The following is a 25131-nucleotide window of genomic DNA, read 5'->3' as shown; positions in this document are numbered from 1 at the left end:
CTACAAGTTTTTTCAAGCACAGAAAAATGGTTATTTCAATTACTACTCATTGAGCATCTATGTGCCAGTGACTATGTTAGGCATATAGAAGTTGTATTCAATAATCCAGCTGCATGAAATTTTTCTCCAAAACTTTCCGAAAATACTGCCAAAAAGAAATCAACTACCTAATAATAATTCATGGGCTGTTACTTTTTATATTAAAATCATTAGTTAAATATATGCAAAAGCACTTAAAGGCTCTAGCGATGTTTTGTCTCTACAGATGTTTTAACTTTGCCAAGTGTATAATTAAACATTGCCAACCACTGAAGCATATACAACTAAGTACATTTTACAAAATAAATGCTAAGGAGTTGTGTTTTCCAGTTCAACACACATTCATGGAGTGCCTAACCCAGAACTCTTATGTGAAGAACAGAGGGTATCCAGGAACACAAAGTGCTCTCAGTCTGGGCTCTCAGCCTGGCAGTGGGATGAGTCACATCTGCAGGTGAGTGACTGGACTTGTACAACTAGTTCAATTCAATGTGTAATGTATTTATTAAATAAAGAAATCCAACAGCTTAAAAGAGAAATGACTATAGGCAAGGCTTCAAAATGGAGCAGCCTTTCTGGGAGAACATGGGAGAATGTAAATTTGACAGAAGTAAGGATGCTATCCAAATGCAAAGAACACTGTGAGCAAGGGAAGGGACCTGAGGTAGAACACACAGCACATTTGGGGACAAGCATGTAATCCTGTTGGCTGAAATACATAAAAGTTCCACTTTCCGTTTATTTTCAACTAATAGAATACAAACCACAAACAGTGAACACACTTTGATTTGCCTGCCCAGCACCCATTTTCCTTTCCTCTGATAGCAGTATTTTGGGTCTTCTTTAGAGAACCAATCCTTTTCCTATCTCAGTTCATGTAATCTGAGTGTGGCTGAATCCTACTTCCCCCAAAACTAGGGAGGTGACCTAGGTCTGCCAATCCTCCATCCCTCAACCAGAGTGACTGATTCAGAGATGAACACATGGTACAAGCTAGGCAGTGAGGCTTAAATCCAGAAACAATTTTCAAACTCTTTGGAAAGAGAAACTCTCTTCCCTCTAGGTCAGATAATGCTAAGGCAAGAAACGGAAAGAGCCCTTTCTGCGGAATGTAACCAGCCCAAAGTTATATTTCTGTGGAATATAACCAGCCTTAAGTTGAACGGTTCTATGAAGACTTACAACACCTTCTAGAACTAACACCCAAAAAAGATGTCCTTTTCATTATAGGGGACTGGAATGCAAAAGTAGGAAGTCAAGAAACACCTGGAGTAACAGGCAAATTTGGCCTTGGAATACAGAATGAAGCAAGGCAAAGGCTAATAGAGTTTTGCCAAGAGAATGCACGGGTCATAGCAAACACCCTCTTCCAACAACACAAGAGAAGACTCTACACAAAGACATCACCAGATGGTCAACACCGAAATCAGATTGATTATATTCTTTGCAGCCAAAGATGGAGAAGCTCTATACAGTCAGCAAAAACAAGACCAGGAGGTGACTATGGCTCAGATCATGAGTTCCTTATTGCCAAATTCAGACTTAAATTGAAGAAAGTAGGGAAAACCACTAGACCATTCAGGTATGACCTAAATCAAATCCCTTATGATTATGCAGTGGAAGTGAGAAATAGATTTAAGGGACTAGATCTGATACAGAGTGCCGGATGAACTATGGACAGAAGTTCGTGACACTACAGGAGACAGGAATCAAGACCATCTGCAAGAAAAAGAAATGCAAAAAAGCAAAATGTCTGTCTGAGGAGGCCTTACAAATAGCTGAGAAAAGAAAAGAAGCGAAAAGCAAAGGAGAAAAGGAAAGATATACCCATTTGAATGCAGAGTTCCAAAGAATAGCAAGGAGAGATAAGAAAGCCTTCCTCAGTGATCAATGCAAAGAAATAGAGGAAAACAATAGAATAGGAAAGACTAGAGATCTCTTCAAGAAAATTAGAGATTCCAAGGGAATACTTGATGCAAAGATGGGCTCAATAAAGTACAGAAATGGTATGGACCTAACAGAAGCAGAAGAAATTAAGAAGAGGTGGCAAGAATACACAGAAGAACTGTACAAAAAAGATCTTCATGACCCAAATAATCACTATGGTGTGATCACTCACACTCACCTAGAGCCAGACATCCTGGAATGTGAAGTCAAGTGGGCCTTAGGAAGCATCACTACGAACAAAGCTAGTGGAGGTGATGGAATTCCAGTTGAGCTATTTCAAATCCTAAAAGATGATGCTGTGAAAGTGCTGCACTCAATATGCCAGCAAATTTGGAAAACTCAGCAGTGGCCACAGGACTGGAAAAGGTCAGTTTTCATTCTAATCCCAAAGAAAGGCAATGCCAAAGAATGCTCAAACTACCGCACAATTGCCCTCATCTCACATGCTAGTAAAGTCATGCTCAAAATTCTCCAAGCCAGGCTTCAGCAATACGTGAACCATGAACTTCCAGATATTCAAGCTGGTTTTAGAAAAGGCAGAGGAACCAGAGATCAAATGGCCAACATCCGCTGGATCATTGAAAAAGCAAGAGAGTTCCAGAAAAACATCTATTTCTGCTTTGTTGATTATGCCAAAGCCTTTGACTGTGTGGATCAAAATAAACTGTGGAAAATTTTGAAGGAGATATGAATACCAGACCACCTGACCTGCCTCTTGAGAAACCTGTATGCAGGTCAGGAAGCAACAATTAGAACTGGACATGGAACAACAGACTGGTTCCAAATAGGAAAAGGAGTACATCAAGGCTGTATATTGTCACCCTGCTTATTTAATTTATATGCAGAGTACATCATGAGAAATGCTGGGCTGGAAGAAGCACAAGCTGGAATCAAGATTGCCGGGAGAAATATCAATAACCTCAGATATGCAGATGACACCACCCTTATGGCAGAAAGTGAAGAGAAGCTAAAGAGTCTCTTGATGACAGTGAAAGAGGAAAGTGAAAATCTTGGCTTAAAGCTCAACATTCAGAAAATGAAGATCATGGCATCCGGTCCTATCACTTCATGGCAACTAGATGGGGAAACAGTGCAAACAGTGGCTGACTTTATTTTGGGGGGCTCCAAAATCACTGCAGATGGCAACTGCAGTCATGAAATTAAAAGACTCTTACTCCTTGGATGGAAAGTTATGACCAATCTAGACAGCATATTCAAAAGCAGAGACATTACTTTGTCAACAAAGGTCCATCTAGTCAAGGCTATGGTTTTTCCAGTAGTCATGGACGGAACTGAGAGTTGGACTATAAAGAAAGCTGAGCGCTGAAGAATTGATGCTTTTGAACTGTGGTGTTGGAGAAGACTCTTGAGAGTCCCTTGGACTGCAAGGAGATCCAACCAGTCCATCCTAAAGGAGATCAGTCCTGGGTGTTCATTGGAAGGACTGATGTTGAAGCTGAAACTCCAATACTTTGGCTACCTGATGTGAAGAGCTGACTCATTTGAAAAAACCCTGATGCTGGCAAAGATTGAGGGCAGAAGGAGAAGGGGACGATAGAGGATGAGATGGTTGGATGGCATCACCGACTCAATAGACATGGGTTTGGGTAGACTCTGGCAGTTGGTGATGGATAGGGAGGCCTGGCATGCTGCAGTTCATGGGGTCCCATATAGTCGGACACGACTGAGCGACTGAACTGAACTGAACTGAATAGGAAAGAACAAAACAGCCCAGGAAGAAAACCTTAGAGTAAAGCCCTTGGAAGATAAGTTCCACACGTCGGCTCAGAGCTCCCAGCAAAATTTTTAGCACCTCACTCTTAAAAACAGGAGGAGAAGGGCACGACAGAAGATGAGACAGTTGGATGACATCACCAACTAGATGGACATGAGTTTGAGCAGGCTCTGGGAGATGGTGATGGACAGGGAAGTCTGGCATGCTGCAGTCATGGGGTTGCAAAGAGTTGGACATGATTGAGTGACTAAACTGAATTCACTCTTTAATATGAGACCAAACAAACAGAGTAAAGAACAACATGGGAGAAAGAGAAACTACACAGGGAGAAGACATCCTTTAAAGTATGTATCAGTCATATCCTAATAGAGATCAACAAGATGTGGCAGACTGGCTATAAAACTGAAAAGACTGAGAATACCAAGTATTGGTGAGGGCATAGAGAAACTGGAGCCTTCATACTCTGCTGTTAGTGCAAATGGTAGTCACTCTGGAAAATAGTTTGGCAATTACTTATTAAGTTCAATATACACATTATATGACCCAGCAATCTCACTCCTAGGTATTTATCTAAAACAAGGAAATCATATATTCCTATAAAGATTTTTTCACAAATGTCTGTAGCAGTTTATAGTAGTGAAAACCTAGAAATAACCCTAATTGTATCAAATGGTGAATGGATAAACAGAATGTAGTACATCTATATAAAGGAATACTATTCATTAGTAATAAGAAATAACCACTGATACATACAACACCATGAATGCATCTCTAAAACCTTATGCTGAGTGAAAAAAGCCTGAAGAAAATGGCGACATATTGTATGTTTCCATTCATATGGCTTTCTGGAAAAGGTAAAACTATGGGGCAAAAAGCAGATGAGTGATTGCCAGGGACTAGGGGAAAGAGGAGAGGTTAAACTTCAAGGGATGGAAAAGAATTTGTGGAAACAAGGGAAATATTCTATACCTTGACTGTCTGAGTGGTTACATTACTGTACATGTTTGTCCAACTTCATCAAACTATATACCAATAAAGTATCAGTTTTACTGCAAATAAATTTTATACCTCAATACATCTGACTTATTTTAAAAAGATATGGTACTCATGAAACATGAATAGGAAGTTATTTTTAAAAAGAGTTATTTGGAAAACAAAAAAAAATGTTTTGGGAAATTAAAAATATGACAGTGGAACTGAAAAACAACGGAAGGACTTGGAGCTAAAGTGAGGAAATCTGCCAGAAAGTAGCACAAAACAAAGAGGAGAAAAATGGGTGTTGGGGGAAAGAACAGGATAATTAAAAGATCTGTCTAGTAGAGTCAACATCTAAACAATAGCCATTACGGAGAAAGGAAAGAGAAAATAATGGAGGAATCATCCAAGAAGTAATGCAAGAAAATTTCCCAGAATGAAAGGACATAAGTTTCTAGATTCAGAGGATCCTCCAAGTGCCTGGCACAATAGGGAAATATAGTCCCACACTAAGACTCATCGTTGTGAAAAGAAGGAACACTGAACACACACCAAAGGCCCCAAAAGCCTCTAGAAAAGAAAAAAGGGAAGATTTCAAAACATGAATTAAAAATCAGATTTCTCGAGTTTGGTAGGAATGGCTATAAGACAATAGAGCAATTCTCTCAAACTTTTGAAGGAAAATAATATCCAACCTGGATATCTATATTCAGATAAATACCAATTCAGAATGAGCATAGAAAACAGGCATTTTCAGACATGCAATGACTCAAAACATTTACCTCCCATGAGCTCTCTCTCACAGAGTAACTGGAGAATGTGCTCCTCCAAAATGTAGGAGTAAATCAAGAAAGCAAAAGGCAAAGGATCCAGAAATAGGAGAGTCAACATAAGAAAGGCGTAAAGGGAATTACAGGATGATGCTAAGTGGAGATTTCAGGACAACAGCAGCTCACAGAACTACCAGTGCAGATAGAGATTCCAGGTCTCCAGGACAGTGAAGTGAGAGAAGATTTGACACTAGAAGTGTATGAGGGTTAACAGTGGTAAATACACTTCACAAAAACTGAATAATGAGAAAACAAGATGACTACTAATTCCAAAGAAGTTAAAAAGTTGTGCTGAAAGGAAAATATAATTACAGTATTTTGCATGGCTCAACCACGTTATGATAATCCAGACATTGCATACTGATCTTACCAAAATGATGATAGAACTTGTTTAAGGAAGTGTGCTTGGATTTAGTGAGTGGAGACAGTGAAAAAGAACTACAGATTCATCTTCCATGGTATGAAGTCAGTAACACCTCAAACTGAAAAATCAACAAGGAGCAGTATATTCATAGTATTTAGCAATAGAGAGATAAATACCATCCCCCTCCCCAAAACAGAAGACTGACCCTGGAAAGTAGAAAATTGGGGGAAGGAGTTGTGAAGGATTTTTTTCATAGCAAGCTATGAACTATCTGACTTTTTAAACTATGTACTGTGATCAAAATTTTTTTTTAATTTACAATCTTGCTATTTCCACTCCACACTCTAACAGGCATAGCCTGAAAATCATATGCTCAAGCTTTTTTTTCAGTTGCATCAAAAAAGACAGATCAGAGCCCTGAAGCCTTCCAGAGTATCCCACATATCTATCTGAACGTATACATGTCATGTGAATATCTATGAATCCAACCTTCCTTGTAATCCCAGAAACCCAACACACACTGAGGTCTCCTTTACCATTTCTTGTTCACCACTTGATAGAAGACCACATGCTTACCTCCATGCATGGCATCAACTCGGATCTTCAGTTGGCCGGGCCCGGTCAGCAAACTCTTGATGGCATTAAAGTCAAAAATGGTCCGAAGGAGGTTGAGATAGATATCCACTGGGTCCACTATCTCCACTATGGATAGGAAAGCCAGAGGAGACACCAATGACTATCCATGAGGGATTCTTGGAAGCATAAAAAAGCATGAAATTCTGATCACAATCCCATCATAACCCCACACATTTTCATGGGAAGCAAAGTGCCCATTTGCAGAGAAAATCACAAAGCACAATCAAGATGCTACAAACTTCGCAGATGATTAAATGGTATAAAAAATATCAAGTTGCAAATTCTTTGCAAGTGCAAAATCAACCACAAGAAGAAAGTAATTAAGATAAAACTATGCCTATTGTCCCCACTCTTCTCATTCCATCACCTCCCTCCCACAAACTGCAAACACCTCGATGCTAAGAGGCATCTTGGCAAAACCCGTTGCCTCTCCTGTGGGGACTGGCCAAAAAATAACTCAGCTGGCCTGAAACAATTCAAGAAGTAACCTCAGCAGTGACCCCTACTTTCTAAATGCCATGGTACCAAGCAGATTCAGGTTCTGAACTGGTGATAAAGGATATTTTTCTGAGTTTGTGTAAAGTTTCCCATGTGCCCAGTCTATTACCAGGTTCAGGGTGAGTGCCAGATATTTAGAAATCTTCATTAAACTTACATGCTCTCTTGCACCACCCAATGACCAGACAACCAAATCAAGTCTTTTCCATTTATTTCACAGATTCATAAAACCCAGAATACATCATACTTTTCAAACTTGGTGATCAGTACGTAATTAGTAACCAGAAAATATTTTTCCCAGAAATAATAAATATTTTATTTCAGGCACTAAAATTTGTCCATGAGCTCTGCTTTTGAAATTTGTAGTTAAATTTTGAAACTTATGTATGCTGTTTTTCAAATTTTTCAAACACATACTACTTTGGAACCTTGAAACATTTAAACCTGCACTAAAGATATTACCAATCCACCTTTAATAATTTTTAGTAAATCTAGGTGTAATATTTAGTGGGTGAGATTTTATATGTAACATGAAAATATCCCTTCATCTGGTCAAATACACACTAAAAATACTTTCATTGCACTTAAATCAAGTTCAAATATAATAACTTTTTCAAGAACACAGATAGTTTTTAATCATCTTTAATAGGAGGAGGATATTAATCTATGCTCAGTTGTGTCTGACTCTGCAACCCTATAAACTATAGCCCACCAGGCTCCTCTGTCCATGGGATTCTCCAGGCAAAAATACTGGAGTGGGTTGCCATTTCCTTCTCCAGAGGATCTTCCTGACTCAGGGATCAAACCTGCATGTCCTGCGTCTCCTGTATTGCAGGTGGATTCTTTACCACTGAGCCACCAGGGAAGCCCATACTAATCTATAAAATAAATTAATTAAAAGTTTATACAAAATACATCTAAAAATTATTAACATAGTGTACATTACATATATTTTATCACAATAAAAAATTAATCTATAAAATGAAAGGTTATGGCTTGTGAATATGTTTGAAATTTTACTATCTCTACAACATAGCATAATATTTTTGGCAATTTCATTCTGGGTCTAACTTTTAAACTACTTGCCTAAATACATTTGGTATTTATAGCAGGTAAATAGCATTAATACCAAACAAAAATGTAAAAAAACAAGGAAGCAAGTAGATTTCCATGAAAACTGAAAGCTCACATGACATGGTTCTTGCTCTTCATCCTTTAAGATGAAATGCCAAAGACTAAATTGTTTCCAATTAACTCAAGCCTTGCTCAACATTTAAATAGCAAGAATACAGCACATAAATTATCCCAATCATTTTCCAAGTCTTGAGACCAGGGAATGTCTCCCTCTACCTCATGGTGTCTGCAGCCCCGTAGAAAACTCACCAAGCGAGCAATGTAGCTGGAACAGTGGCCCTGAATCTGAGCCACCAAAGATCTGGGTCTCTTGGACAACTAACACAACTGTGAAGATTCAATCAACCAACAAAATTTCTTCCTGACAATATAATAATACCTGCTTTTTCTGTCATCTTATTTTCCAGTACATCCACACATATGTAATCAAGTATACTTAAATCACTTAGTTAAATAAAATATCCCTTGCTTTTAGCTGTCAAGCCATTGTGTGTATGAATACTCCCAACTAGATCAATAAAATCAGGAATCATTGCATCCTGTAAGTATCACATGGCTTTCAATTAACTTCTGCTCACTAGCTAAGCAAGCAATTGACTCAAAATCTTCCAAGAAAACTGGAAGAGTTGGCCCAACACTGTGTCTCCAAATAGTATATTTCAAGCTCCTCTCTGTCCCTAAAATACCATGTGGCCATGAACTAGGTATTTCACCTTTTGAACTAAATAAATTACTTGTAAAATAAGGATACCATCTTAATACAAACTGGATTTAAGCTGATAGAGGCACTGAAGGAGTTAAAAAAAAAAGTTTGTTTTATTGCTACTTGTATGCCTTCTAGGAGAAAGCAACAGGATAAAATAGAGGGTGAATAATAATATGCATTTACTTGGTATTAATGTTATTACATGGTTCAATACTAATCTACAAATTGAAAGGTTAAATCTGAGGACTTAGAAATTTTATTCACTCTACCATACAGGATAATACTTTTGGCAACTTCATCCTGGTTTTCAATTTTTGAACCATTTTCCTAAATCCATTTGGTACTTAGTGAATTCCTTTGTAAAATCTTCTATCATGGAGCATGGTATAGAGCAGGTGGTCAACCGTGAATTGAATCAAGATAAACTACATGATCCTAGCTTGGAAAAGAAACACCTATCTTCCATGGGAAATTTCAATAACTCCATTACCTTGTTGGGTCTCTTTTTAATTATCTAAAGTATTTCAGCATCTTCACCTTAATTGCTTAGAAAAGTAAAGACATGTGTTGGCAATTCACAGTCTATTCTTGGAACACTGTAAAAGAGTCAGCCGTGAAATGTTCCCTATGTCAAAAATGATAGAATTTGGAAAGCAGTTGTTGAAAGTTGCCAGTTCCAAATATCTTGGCTGCTCTCATTTCCCTCCGCACCACACTCAGTTTATATCTATTTATCAAGTGCCACTCCTAAAATTGATAATTCCATCACTTTTGTATGTGCTCTCCTCTGAAGAAAAAATGTCACCTCCATCCACAGAGTTCTAATTTTCTTCAAAATACAATTTCCCGATTACCTCTAAATGGTTTGAATTTGTTCTCCAGGTCAAATTCTTGTCTTCCTAGTCGAGACAGGTCAATTCGCAAATCAGGGCATATAGTGTATTCCTCGATTGTTTTGCTGATTTGGTAGATTTTGTCTGAGACGACATCTGGAGCAGGACCTAAAATTGGAAAATAATACGCCACCAAAAATAAATTTGCATAAAAAATAAATCAGAGAAATGTTAGCTCTTCCTCCACCAAGCAGGAGCAAGATTTCTTTGTGTTCTAGACAACAGTCAACAGTTCACAGTTCAAATGGCTTCAGTATTTCTTATCCATCCACTCTGGAGGAAACGGGGCCAGCCTCACCTGTTCATGCAGGCCAATAACCCACATGTTGCTTTGTTTTAATCCACTTCTAAGCAATGAGACGTCTTCCCTAAAAATAGTTGCACACCTGCCAGGGAGACCCGGTTATGTCATCAGCTTTATTCAGGATATGAGACACAAACAGGATATGCATTTGACAGAAGTGAGGGACTCCAGGGTTAAACTGCAGCCTCCCAAGTGCACCCAGAGAAAGTATGGCTTCTACTCCCAGGTCTGCTGCCTATTTGGTGTATAAGTTGACCAGGGTACGTTAGTTTTCCCAACTCATACTCTCTAGTGACTCCCAAGTTTTCAAAGTGAAGTTTAAAATATCTGACGCACATCTTCACAAGGTCAAGTTGACAATTAAGGTGAAGTGATAGGCTTTAAATGAATTGAACATAAAATCAATAGCTGTCCTCCTTTTTCTTTTTAATTTTTATATCTTACTGCAAGCTACTTTGGATTTTTTGCAGTAAGTTTGGGAATCAAGTAAATAAGTAGATTGAAGATCTAAAATATAAATGATTGACAGATAGATAGCTTTGTGTATTGATCTCACTCACTAGTTACAATTTTCCATTGAACTGCAATTGTTTCTTCATTTCTCTTCTATCCCAGCCCTTAGAACTATGCTATTCAATTCAATAGCCTCTAGCCACATGTGGCTCTTGAACACTTGAAATATGACTAGTTATACTGACATGTGCTATAATTATAAAATACACACCAAATTTTGAATAGTATAAAACCAGAATAGATTATATTCATAATTTTATAGTAACATGTTGAAGTGATAATATTTTGGATATATCAAGTGAAATAAAATATTTTATTCATTTCATCTGCTTCTTTTTACTATTTTATGTGGCTACTAGAAAATTTTTAATTACATGTATGGCTTACAATATATTTCTATTAGACAGTGCTGCCTTAGAATATAGCATGGTAGTTGCTGTTTTAGTCACTAAGTTATGTCCAACTCTTCATGACCCCATGGATTGTAGCCCTCCAGGCTCCTCTGCCCATGGGATTTTTCAGGCAAGAATACTGGAGTGTGTTGCCATTTCCTTCTCAAAGGGATCTTCCTGACCCAGAGATCAAACGTGAGTCTCCTGCATTGGCAGGAGAATTCTTTACCACTGAGCCACCAGGGAAGCCCATTTCACTGTTATCACCTCCCAAAAAGGTTCCTTGAACATATAAAAAGGAATAATTACCAAACTCATCAAGCTGCATACATTAAATATGTACAGGTTTTTAATATATCAATTACACCTCAATGAAGTGGGGAGAGAGGGGAAAGGAATAGCAATAGCACCATTTCACTGGATGGAAAAAAGCCTAATATATTTTAATACCCCCATGTTCTTCTACAAGAAAAGTGAAGTCCACAAAGAAATAAACATAGTCCTTCTCAACTTCACTCCTTACATTTTTCATTCTTTTGCAAAACTTAAAAAATTAAATAGAGTTACTTATCTTTGCATTTTTTTTAAGCTTTCCAGATGACATATGAATATCCCTCAGGTACTGCGTTATGTTCTTGGGATACTTCCATCACATTTTAAAAGTCTCTGTCTGAGTTTGTTACGCCAAAGCACACGGATTTCCAAAAGTAAAACAAGTTGTAACCAGCTAGATGCTGCTTAGTCAGCCATGCTGATAACCTCTGAGGTCATCAAAATCCTTTGTATTTCTTTGAGTGAGTGAGTGAAGTAGCTCAGTCACGTCTGACTCTTTGCGACCCCGTGGATGGTAACCTACCAGGCTCCTCCATCCATGGGATTCTCCAGCAAGAATACTGGAGTGGGTTGCCATTCCCTTCTCCATTGTCATCTCTTTACATCCTCCCAGTTCTTAACATCTTCTGCTCCAATGACTTCTTCTTCATTTAAGTCAGTTCCTAGTACAGTCATGCCAGAAACTGTCTCTTGAAATTCTTATTTCAAAAATATCAAATTTGAGTATCTTCATTCCACAAATTCCTAATCTTCTATCTACCCTACTTCTACTCCATACTCCTGCTGAACCTGCTCTCCATTCCTATACAGAAGTCCATCATCACTTGATTACTCCCAGACTATTGGTCCATTCTCATTTCACTGGTTTATTATCCCAGAAGGACCCTCTGGTCTAGCATTTGAGCCTTTCTGTTCGTTGTTAGAATAATAAGACAAGCCAACATTTGTTGAAATTTACACATAACACATTTCATGCCTTATGTGGAATTTAGCACACACAAAAAGTATATGAAGTGAGAACTATTAATATCTTCATTTTCCAAATAAGGAAACTGAACTTGGAAGAGATGACTTTAAGCAAGGCCACATCACTGGTATAACAGAGGGTGGGTTTGAATCGTAAGAGTCTAATGTCAACTCAGACATTCTTAACAACTACCAGCTCTCCTGCTGCTCTGCCGTGCCCACACTGTCATTCCCCACCGCCATCATCTGCTCCACTGCTGCCATTACCAGACTCCCACGTGCTGCTGAAGGCAGTCGTGAAACAATCCAAACTGGTTACCCCAAAAAATGAGGCTGCTTAAGTTTACCTTGATCCCCACAATTCCTCAGGTATCCTCAACAAATTCCCCAGAGGACCTTTTAGAAAACATCTCTATTTATCCCAAGTCCCTTAGCTATCCTTGCTCCATTATCTTCAGTACAGTTCAGTTGCTCAGTTATGTCCGACTCTTTGCAACCCCGTGGACTGCAGCACACCAGGCCTCCCTGTCCATCACCAACTCCAGAGCCTGCTCAAACTCATGTCCATTGAGTCAGTGATGCCATCCAACCATCTTATTCTCTGTCATCCCCTTCTCTTCCTGCCTTCAATCTTTCCCAGCATTAGGGTGTTTTCCAAGGAGTCAGTTCTTTGCATCAGGTGGCCAAAGTATTGGAATTTCAGCTTCAGCATCAGTTCTTCCAATGAATATTCAGGACTGATTTCCTTTTCCTTAGGACTGACAAATTTGACAGGCAACATTTCCTCCTTTTCCTTTACAAGAGGGATAAGCAACTCTTTCCCAAAGTTTGCATTCTATACCCCTCTAGATGCTTCTTTCCCCCAGCTCTGCCTTTTCACTCAGAAGTTCTGCCCACTTCTTGGAATCTAGGTTCCAAATGAGCTCCACAACTCATGACTTCTGTGATACTGGTCAAGTTTTTTAAGCCACTTTTATTCCTCAGTGACTTCATCAGGCTGTTATGAGGATTAAATGAGAACATGTATGTAAAGTTCCGAGTATGTAGCTTGGTACACTCTAAGTATTTAAAAAAGTATTTTTATTATTGATTCCTTTTGTCCTCTAGCATCTTCTCCCCTATTTACAAACATGCTCAGAAAAGTCCTGTTCCATAAATAATTTAAAAGCAACATAGCTTTAGATGTGTCCTATTTCTCTGGATGTACCTACCAATTCTGTAGACATTTTGCCTTTTAACTTATTCCATGAGATGTATCTGTATGACACTCAATGGAAGAGATGACTGTGTGCAACTTGCAACTTCGGATGAAAGATGTCATGATAAAACTCACTCTAAGCAGGAAGAAGCCAACTGAATCTCTCCATGCTAGCAGGAATGTTAGTCTCATTAATGACACCAAGACATGTAAACATGAAGAAATAAATGTAAAAGGAAAGACTTTCAACATAGTTAAAGGCTAAATGATAAATTCAACCCCCTTCACCTATTCAGGATATGACTGAGCAAGTCTCATAACCTCCTGAAATTCAGTCTAAAAAATGGTTATTTAAATAGTATCTTTTCCTTTTATACCTCACAAATTATCACAGAGATGACTGAGATTCTCTTATAAGATATTCAGTCAGATATTAATTCAAATATTTAAATACATTATTTAGTTTAGCAACTTTTATATTACTTATATATTACATTTCATTGCCATATTCTGAGTACATGAAATGTCCTATATTATAAGTATATAGAATACCTGCACTTTGCATATTTTTTCCTGAAATATTCAGTAGCTTCTGCAAGACTAAATGTTGGCCCAAGGTGTGCTTTTTGGTGAAGCAGGGTTTCTTGAATCATACCTTCAAAAATAAGGCTCTTCATAAAAGGTTGTTTTTTTTTTTTAAACACTTGACTTGAGTAACATTCTTTCTTTGAATAATATCCAAAATGGCTGCAAGGAGGGGGCAATCATGTACTTCCTTTTCAAGATGTGCTACTGTGCCTGGGCCAGGAATGCTTCCTAAGGGCAACAGTTGTTGGTTAAAATTCAGCTCCCACCCACATATACATGAAGACTTAGTGTTCTAGATTAAAAGAGATTTAAGAGACTTAAAAACCAAATGCAACGCATGGTTCTGGGACAAAACTTGGCTTTAACAAAGCAGATGTAAACAACATTTGGGGGACACTCAGAAAATTTTAAATATAGATGAGATTTTAGATGACATTAGAGAATTACTGATTTTTGTTAGGTATGATCATATAGTTATACAGAAATACATCTTTATTTTAAAGAGATGTAGTCAGAAATATTTAAGCCTTCATGCTGTAATTTACCTTAAAAGTCTTTAGGGGAAAAAAGCAAATGGAAAAACAGTAAGGAATATATGGTATCCATTTATTATTATCCTTCCTACCCTACATTTTATACATGTTCAAAAATGTTTTAATTCACCCTTATACACATATCCCACCCCACTAGGACTTCTAAACTGTCCATGCTCATTCACTACAGTTGTGTCCGATTCTTGTGATCCCATGAACTGTAGCTGCCAGGCTCCTCTGTCCATGGGATTCTCCAGGCAAGAATACTAGAGTGGGTTGCTATGCCCTCCTTCAGGGGATCTTCCGACCCAGGGATCAAACCAGCGTCTCCTCAGTCTCCTGCACTGCAGACAGATTCTTTACCTCTGGCCCACCAGGGAAGCCCTTCTAAACTATAAATTTCTATAAATACAAGAAAAAGTGAAATAATTCTAAGCAGGTTAGTAAGAGAAAGTCAACACTATAGGAAAGGGAGAAGGTAGGACTTATGCTAAGAAGTCCTCTGTCTGCCAATGTGACCTTGAGCAAACAGCCTCTCAGGGCTTTGATCTGTCTATTTGTAAAATGATGGGAATCATCTAAATGACTTTGAGGGTCTGCTTCAACTTTAAAATCCAGGGTCCTTCCATGTCAGATAAGCATCAGTATTCAACCATTTCACTGTGCTGAGGAGTGCAGGGGACCAAGAGACTAAATGGGTATAAGACCCCATTGTGCCCCTTCCTTGTCACATCACCTGAGGCAACATGATGCTTAATTTTACAAGTCAGCTTGCTTGTGTCACAGAGAGCCCAGATGTTCAGTTAAATGTTACTCTGAGTATGTCTGTGAGGGGTTTCTGGATGAGATTAACAGTAGACTGAGTGAAGCAGACTGCCCTCCCCAGCATGGCTGGGCCTCACCTACCCCACCAAAGGCATGGACAAAACAAAAAGCCTGAGGAAGGGAGAGTTCCCTTTCCACCTGACACACTGGTGCCGCCCGGCTTTCAGACACGGACTCAGACTGGAACTCACACCATCAGCTCTGCTGCTTCTCAGGCCTGCAGACTCAGATCAGACCTATATCATCCACTCTCCTGGAAAGATCTTGGCACTTCATAGCCTCCATAATCACATAAGCCAATTCATTCAAATAAATCTCTTTCTAGATCTTCCTGGACTTACAAGTTACCTTCTGACTAACCCATTGTAAACTGAAAATATCATAAGTCAAAAATGCATTTAATACACCTAACATCGTGGCTTAGCCTAACCTATCATAAGAATGCTGAGAACACCTTGGTAGTCTACAGTTGTACAAAATCATCTATCCTGAAGCCTGTTTTATAGGAAAGTGCTGAATATCTCATTTAATTTATCAAATACTGTACTGAAAGAGAACAACAGAATGGGTGCAAAGTGAAAGTGAAGCTCACTCAGTCGTGTCTGACTCTTTGTCACTCCATGGACTGTATAGAATTCTCCAGGCCAGAATACTGGAGAGGATAGCCTTTCCCTTCTCCAGAGGATCTTCCCAACCCAGGGATCAAACCCAGGTCTCCCACACTGCAGGCAGATACTTTACCAGCTGAGCCACAAGGGAAGCCCAAGAATACTAGAGTGGGTAGCCTGTCCCTTCTCCAGCAGATCTTCCCGACCCAGGAATCAAACAAGGGTCTCCTGCATTGCAGGCAGATTCTTTACCAACTGAGCTGAATGGGTACAGAGCAGTTGTAAATGTACTGGTTGTTTACCCTTGTGATCGGGTAGGAGCTGCACTTGCTGCCCAGCATCACGAGAGAGAATTATACAGCATTGTTAGCCGAGGAAAAGATCAAAATTTGAAATTCCAGTGAAACAAGCTTTCTACTGAATGCATATTGCTTTTATACTATAAAGTATAAAGTCAAAAAAATCTTTAAATCAAACCATCATTAAGTTGGAGACAATCTATATGTCCTACTGGTTCTGCTTCTCTGGAAAACCCTGACTACTACAGGCACCTCACTAGACTTTTCTGAGCCATTCCCTCTCTGCCTTGCTTGTATGACATCATGGGGTCATTGTAAGACCATGATATAAGAGGAAAGAAACCATGACAATTAAGGCATATTCTGAACCACATACCTCCATTGGCAACATTAAACTTCACTCCAAACTCTCCTCCTGGTCCTCCAGGGCAGTGGCTGGCTGTCAGGATGATTCCACCAGCTGCCTTGATCTTTCTGATAATGCAGGACACAGCAGGCGTCGACAAGATGCCATTCTGTCCAATGATCAGTCGACCAATCTAGATTAGCCAGAAAAAAAAAAAAAATCAATCTGGTTACATGGGATTGAAGTACATTTCTATGAGAAAGTGTCCCAGGCTCTGTTAGTACATACTGGTCACTTGGCAAAAAGAACTGAGTGGGCTTCAGGTGGGAAGAGATGTGTGGGGGCACGGGGAGGCACCTCTCTGGCCCAATATCTCCAAGACCATATGGGACACCCATGTCTCGTAGTCACTTATTAACCTGTAAGGGAGATATGCCTCATTGCTTTTCAGCAGTTTAAAACACCTGATTCTGATGACCAAAGGGTTAGCTTGACTCATGTAAGAAGTTCTTAGTTTGTTATTGGCTCATAAACTGCACCTGTACATTCTGGAAATTACAAGAAAGAAAAACAGAGCACTTCTCTGCTTCACCTTCCTTCCCTGCCTCAGCACAAGCTCACACAGGAGGGACCTGACTTGCTACAGCCTTGTTGTCAGCAAGTGTATTTTAACTGCACTTGGAAGCCCCAGTTTCCTGAGGGCAGAAGTCCTATTCTGGCCACTAAGTGATACCATGTGCTGGGGACACTGGGGAAATCCAGCCATGCTAGGCAGTGATCTGGAGGTCATCCATCTGTGTGGCCAGACTCTATAGCCATGAAATTGAGTTTTAAAAAAGAAAGAAAGCAGCATAGCCCTGTAGAGCATTACTCTGAGTGCTTTGTTTTCAAATAGGACCCAGTGTCATCCAATGCAGTGGTTCTCAAATGTTGCTACCAATTAGAATCATTAATGAGAACCGGAAGATTCTTACTACTAAGAGTGCCTCAGGATCAGGCATGGCAGGGGAGGAGCCTGAGCTCCACAGGCATTTCCAACATCCAGTCAAGTTTGGTGATCAAACCCTCTCCTTACTCAAAAAACCAGTGGCATGGGCATCACTTGGGAGAAATGCCAAACCTCAAGGCCCACCCCACACTTAGCAAGATCCCTACCCTTCCACATAATTCACTTGTCCTTTAAAGTCTGAGAAGTACTGGCATAGCCTTGAAGCCAAGACCAGCTCTTATGTCCAGCACAATTGCAAAGTTACCCTGGCACCAATAATAGCATTGCTGGAAGTAAGTCATTGACCAAATACAACAATGAGGAAAGATATAGGAAAAAAAATTTCTTAAAGATCAAACACAAGAGCTCCAAAAATAAAGCAGTTTTGGGATAATTTAGTATGGAAAGACACTCAGCTACAACATCTCCAGAGTATATATTCTCAAGTGGATGAGGTAGATTATAAACAAATAAACCTAGTAGTAGTGGTAATAGTAATAGTAGTATTAATAGTAATTACTAGTTGGATAAATACCAGAAAAAAATCAGTGGGATCTGTGACAATAATGGGGTGTTAATTTTAATAATAGCATAACAATTATAGTAATAATAGCTAACAGAGCTTAGATTTTACTCTAGGTATTCCAGGAATCCATGGAAGGGTTTTAAGCACTAGAAGTGACCTTATCAGTTATAAAGATCATGGCTGAGCAATCCAAAAGATCTTATTAAAAAGCAAGTCATATCATATTAGCAAAGCATTCCAACGACTGTCCTCATGTCCCACCAACCCCAGGTAAAGTCAAAGTCTTCAGTCCACCAGGCCCTCCGTGATCTGACCCCATCACCTGCCACTCTCCACTCCCCTTCCTCTCTCTGCTCCAATGACACTGGCTGGTCTCCTGTTCCTCACACACAGCAAACATGCTTTGTGCTTGCTCTTTCCTCTGCTTAGGACACGCTTACCAAAGTATCCATATGCCTGCCTCCTCCTGTCTTTCGGTTACTATTCAATGTCAACTAATCAAAGACAGAACCCATGACAGTCCTATATAGTACAGCACACATAAGTCCCTAATTTCCTTTTGTCCTCTATTTTCCTTACTTTGTTTAGTCCTTTGGGTTACACACATTACCCTTTAATATTTTCCATCTTATTTCCTCACTACATATAAGTTTCACTGCTATACTCTTGAGACTCTGGAACAAATCTAGCATATAGTAAGTATGCAATAAATATATTTAACAGAATTAATAGAAAAAATAAGTGATGAATAGGCTTTCTATTAATTAATTCTATTCATTAATTTAAAAATTTTATTCATTAATAAAAAATGAATAGAATTAATGAATAGAAAAAAATGAATGAATGATGAGTGAGTGGCTGCGATGTTAAAAAAATGCATTAGAGAGTGAGAAGTAGAAGAGAAAAAGGAGAAAGATCAGATGGAAGGCTATCACGGCAGAGCTGAGTGTGGACCCTGTCTTAGACTAGACTAGAAGCAGTAGAAATGAAGAGAAGTGATTCTATCTGAAAGTATCTTTGGAAGGAGAATGAACAGAACATGTGGGTAGAATGAAATATGGAATGGAGACACTACGGTAGCCAGCCTTCAAGATGGCCCCCAACAATCCATGCCTCTGGCATTCATGCCTTGGTGCAGTCCCCTCCCACAGTGAATAAGGAAGATCTGGGTGTTTAGTAGAACACTGCAAAAGTGAAGGTGTGTGACTTCCCAATAAATGACGCTGCCACTTCTGCCTTGCTGTCTTGGATTGCTCACTCTGGGAAATAGTGGCCACCATGTCACTGGGACATTCAAGGAGGCCCTGTGCAGCCACCTGGACCGAGAGCACCTGAGTTCTCCCACCAACAGCCAGCATCACTTTCCAGCTATGTTTAAGTGTGTAGGTGAGCCATCTTGCACTGGACCGTCTAGACCCCACCGACATGCAGCTATGTCTGAGTCAAAACAACCTGCCTCCTCGCCCATAGAAACTGTGAGCAATAATAAATATCCATTGTTATTTTAAGCCTGTAAGTTTTGTCATAATTTCTTACACAGAAATAAATAAAACAGGGACAGTGAGGAAAGGAGTCAACTCCCAGCTTCTACCTTTAATAATCTGATGAACGATGGTAACATTTATTAAGATGGGAAAGATATAGGACAAAAATTACATTCATTTTTTCCAGAGCCATGATAAATCATGTTCCAGGTGCTTTTGTTATATTTAATTTCATCATTCAACTCATTTTGAGTATTACCATGAAACAAGCAATGTTGAAGACCTTGCATATGCAGCAATGCAACTATTCTCAAGGAGTAGGCTTATATATTCCAAAGCCTGAAAAATATTTGTAACTTAAATTCATTATTTTCTCTCTCTCCCATTTTTTCAGAATTATTCTTATAGAAATAATTCTCAAAGGACGGAAAGTTATGTGTGTGTACACATTTCCTACAGTGGGATCTAGATATTAGAGGTGAAAATTTTTAAACAATTCCTATAAATGTCTAATAATGAAGAACCTATCAAAGTGTGATGTCTGAACTTAAGGAATATTCTTCAGCCATCTACAAGGGTAATCATGAAGATCGACCAGTTGGGCAGACTGGGTGAACAGTCCAGAGTTATGCTCCTCTTCCATAGGGCAGAGCTGTTGCTGGGCAACAGATGCCCAGCCAAGGGCTACATTCTCCAGACCCACCCTTGTAGCTATGTGTGGCCATGTGACCAATTTTCAAAATGAGGGAAAAACCAGTGTGAGAAAGAACAGAAGTAATGCGTGTTTGTTCTGGCTAGAAACATTTGTTCTGGCTAACATGTTAAGAGACGTTAATACACCTTTCTCCTCACTGTTTATTTCCCCTTTCAAAAGCTTAACACAGGTGACCATGCAGCTCTAGGAGATGCCAGCACTAGAAGGTGGAAAGTACCTGAGTCCCTACCTCTTCATTGGATGGACAAGAGTCTTTGCCCACCAGCAACATCCACATTGGACTATTATGTGAGTGAGATAAAAATTTCTATTGTTTTAAGGCAATAAAAATTGCCTAAATTTCAAGTTTATTTGCTGTAACAACTTACATTTTCTTAAGCAGTAGAGAAGGAACATAGACAATAATTTAATGCTAAGTCAAAAATGCAGAAATCAAATAACTTTTAAGCTATCACAAAAATGTACAATTATGTACACTTTGGGGCTAGCACTTAGAAAATAATAAATAAATAAATATGCAAAGAAATAAAAATGTATAGTTTGTTAAATAGCAAAGATTATAAACATATCTTTATCTTGTTAAATTTGAATTTTTTTAAAGATAACATCTAATCTGTTTAAAGTGAAAAAATACACTTGAATAAAATTTCAACCTAAAACATTTTAGTTATCAGTGGAAATTTTACCTGTGTAGATCTACTCATTAACCCCCTAATATGCCCCCCAAAATACAGCAATGCTGGACACTGAGGATAACTCTAGTTGAGAGAATTCTAAAAGGAAACAAGTGCTGGAGGAGACGGAGGAGAATAAGTGATGAGGCTTCTAAGATAAGACAAGGAAAATCATGAAGATATTTGTGTACCACAGGAGCGCTCACCAAAAGGGGCCCTCAGCAGAAGAGTATTTAATCAAGGGGCTAAGATGACCTGCTCCGTCAGTACCAGTCAGCCTCTTTCCCCAGCAACTCCTGTCATTGTCCAATGGGCTCGTGAACACAGTGGCCAATGATGGCAGGGACAGAGGTCAAGCATGGGCTCACCACATGGACCTCTATACACTGAGGCCAACATGGCTGCACCTACCACTGAGGACTCCATCTGCCCCCAGCAGAGACCAACCCTCAGTCCAGTCTCCACCTGTGTTCATATCACCTCTGTGTGTCTGTGTTCTCCTCTGTGAATTCTCCCCCTCCCAATTCAGTTCAGTTCAGGTCAGTCACTCAGTCATGTCCAACTCTTTGCGACCACATGGACTGCAGTACACCAGGCTTCCCTGTCCATCACCAACTCCCGGAGCTTGCTCAAACTCATGTCCATTGAGTTGGTGATGCCATCCAACGATATCATCCTCTGTCATCCTCTTCTCCTGCCTTCAATCTTTCCCATCATCAGGGTCTTTTCAAAGGAGTCAGCTCTTCTCATCAGGTGGCCAAAGTATTGGAGTTTCAGCTTCAGCATCAGTCCTTCCAATAAATATTCAGAACTGATTTCCCTTAGGATTGACTGGTTGGATCTCCTTGCAGTCCAAGGGACTCTCAAAAGTCTTCTCCAATACCATAGTTCAAAAGCATCAATTCTTCGGCACTCAGCTTTCTTTATAGTCCAACTCTCACATCCATACATGACTATGGAAAAACCGTAGCTTTGACTACATGGATCTTTGTGGGCAAGGTACTGTCTCTGCTTTTTAATATGCTGTCTAGGTTTGTCATAGCTTTTCTTCCAAGGAGCAAGCATCTTTTAATTTCATGGCTGCAGTCACTATCTGCAGTGATTTTGGAGCCCAAGAAAATAGTCTGCCACTGTTTCCATTGTGTCCCCATCTACTTGCCACGAGGACAGAATTAGATGCCATGATCTTAGTTTTTTGAATGTTGAGTTTTAAGCCAGCTTTTTCACTCTCCTCTTTCACTTTCATCAGAGGCTTTTAGTTCCTCTTTGCTTTCTGCCATAAGTGTATGTCATTTTCATATCTGAGGTTATTGATATTTCTCCTTGATTCCAGCTTGTGCTTCATCCAGTCCAGCATTTTGCATGATATATTCTGCATATAAGTTAAATAAGCAAGGTGACAATATACAGCCTTGATGTACTCCTTTCCCAATGTGGAACCAAGGCAAATGTCATCAGAAAAGCTATGGCTTTCAAGATCTAATAACTGGTTAAAGAAATATAACCTTTGGAAGCCCTGTTGTATAAGTAAAAAGCACCCCAAAAGTTAAAAGATCTAGATTTAAGTCTTGGCTCTACCCCTGATCTAAGGCAAATCATGTAATTTCTCTGAGGCTTGGGTTCTTCATCTGCAAAGTCAAGAAGGTTCAGAGTCATGAAAAGTTACTTAAGATGGGATTACATAAACCCTTTATGAGCTTCAACATGACACAAATCATGCTATTGCCTTACCCAAATTGTCTCCCCTCCCCCATTTAAAATTTAATTTTAGACCTTAGATAATCCTTTAAACTACCACTTCCCTTTCTGAAAGTCTTAGAAGTACCATCCTCTGCCAATGTTGCAGACTGCTACCTTGCAAAGAAAAGATGGTCTACTTCCAATACTGGCTTTGGTTTTGTTTACAGCACTAAAGTAGGCAACATCTGACTTTTACTCACATGTGAAATCCAGTCGCAGCCTGGGGAGGTCTGAGCTGTGTCACTCTGCTGTTCCCTCACTGACCCTCTCAAAGGGGCACTGGAGGAAATCCATGCCCACACCATATGATCTGTCTTTTCTTTGTTTGTTTTGTTATCAATTTTATTCCATTCTTCTTCAATGCTCCATGTGATGATTTCATGTTCCCATGCTGGAAGAGTTTATTTACTAAAATCCTTGTACAAGAATTGAATTCTTTAAGGGATGAAATCCATCTCAAAAAATAGCCATAACAACTATCTTAACAATTATATACTTCAACTAGAATTTGTTTTCCTGTTAAGTGATATTGTTTTATTTTGAGAATAGCCTTGACACTTAACAGGATACATTTTTCATTAATTCTTTTTTAACACATTCAACAAGTTCCTTTAAGTGAAGGGGCACTTCAGTAACATGGTTGGCTTGTCTTTCAATTTGCAAAGTCCTATTGTTAAAGTGATATTCTAGGCCTCACTTAATGGATTATTAAAAATCTTAGTAAGAATTTTGGAGGCCTTTTCTTAAGAATTCAAATACATTTCAGAGTTTCTTGTAAATTGAGGATTCTCTGAACTGTATGTGATAATGTCTGTGTTTGGCTGGAAGAAGAGAAATCCCACCCAGCCCTGCACCAACCTGGGTGGGCCTTGCTGCCCCTGAGAAACACGTCTTTCAGTTCCACTAGGAAAGGGGGCAAAGTAGACCCGAGTCATGGTCACTCGCACATTCACATGAAGGCACACAGACACAGGCCCCAGGGTCCACGGGGAGCCATGAGAACACTGTCACACAGGCGCCTGCAGACACACGTGAGGTACACCCCTCCCCAGACACACAGATCCACAGAGCCAGCACGAACTTGTCACCCCGTCTTAACTTCTAAATGCTTGGGAAAGAGAGGGTGTCGGCTGTACCCATGTACAATTGTCATCAATCATATCCCATGATGCAGTTACTCATAATCCCTCTGAGTCTGTTCTTCTAGATTCCAATGTCTTCCACCGACTCTTAAACTTCACCTAGATTGCATCACTGTTTACTCCACCCATGAATGGGCACAGCAAGTACCTCAGGATTCGATATGCCCCTCCACACACCAAAGACCAGTGTCCTGAGAAAGAGAAAATTTTATTATATGAAGCTTTCTCCCAGCATGTCCATACTTTATACCACGTGCTATATACAACGAATTATTTAACTGCTTTTATTTCTGATGGCTCCCTCTTTTCAGAATATTAACAACTACTCTTCAAAATTAGATTTAGTATGAGTTCAGTTTCTAATTAACTCAGATTAAAGTTCTAGAGAGCAGCAATATATAATTTAAACCCTGGGGCTAAAATCTCAAAGTAGATGCAGAATTTTGATTCCAAATGATTATTCCCCAGCAACGTAACACTAATGAAAGCAGGATTGTTTTCATGTGTAAACTCCCGTAAATAAGATTTCCCCTTTATGATTTCCTTTTAACTTTAAATGAGTAATAAAAAATAAAGAGTCCCAGAGAGAGAAAAGAAAAAGTAAGCATGACATTCTTCAGTATCCTCTGTTCACTATGTCACATCCCTGTAATTCTGAAAGTGAATCAGAGAGAGTTAAAGAGCACACGAGACAGAAACTTCCTTGATGGTTCACAGAGAGTGCTGGTCAGGACCACACAGCCTCCACCACATCCACCTACGAAGTGCATGGAAAGTCATAAACACAAAGATGCCTGTTTCTCATCTTCTTGGTTAAACAAAAAACAAAAGCCATGAAGGAAACCCAGAGTCAAACTGCCGTGGATGGCAGGGCTTCAGGCTCTTGTCCCAGCTGTCAGAGACGAGTGCCAGCCCCTGACCAGTGCTGCACACGAGTAAGCAGGAGATGGTGAAGTGGAATTTTGAGAGATAACAAACTTAAGACATGGATGTGATTATCCAAACATCAAGGGACTTCTCCATTTGCACATGGATAATTGTGCAGTTACACACTTTGTTACGGGGAGACCAGATGGGAGCAACAGAGCTCATCCTCAGCTGCCTGTTGCCCTCGAAGTCTTGACACACACCCAGGAGCCAGAAGGAGAGATGAGCTCTCATTAGATCCAAACCAATATGGGTTTCACATTCAATTCCAAA

General features: G+C 39.4%; 1 protein-coding gene across 1 annotated transcript in view; it reads right to left on the bottom strand.

Moving 5' to 3' along the window:
- The window catches only part of PGM5 (phosphoglucomutase 5), a 210019-nt gene that overhangs the window by 171168 nt on the left and 13720 nt on the right, over positions 1-25131 (bottom strand). The window contains exons 2-4 of the mRNA XM_019966038.2: positions 16693-16855; positions 9719-9865; positions 6467-6592 (exon numbers count right to left, since the gene is read on the bottom strand). Coding sequence (XP_019821597.2) covers positions 6467-6592; positions 9719-9865; positions 16693-16855 — 436 coding nt within the window. The remainder of the gene's footprint in view (positions 1-6466; positions 6593-9718; positions 9866-16692; positions 16856-25131) is intronic.

The sequence above is a fragment of the Bos indicus genome, chromosome 8 (genome assembly GCF_029378745.1).
Source record: "Bos indicus isolate NIAB-ARS_2022 breed Sahiwal x Tharparkar chromosome 8, NIAB-ARS_B.indTharparkar_mat_pri_1.0, whole genome shotgun sequence".
Classification (NCBI taxonomy): domain Eukaryota; kingdom Metazoa; phylum Chordata; class Mammalia; order Artiodactyla; family Bovidae; genus Bos; species Bos indicus.
This window is presented reverse-complemented; position numbering and strand designations above follow the sequence as displayed.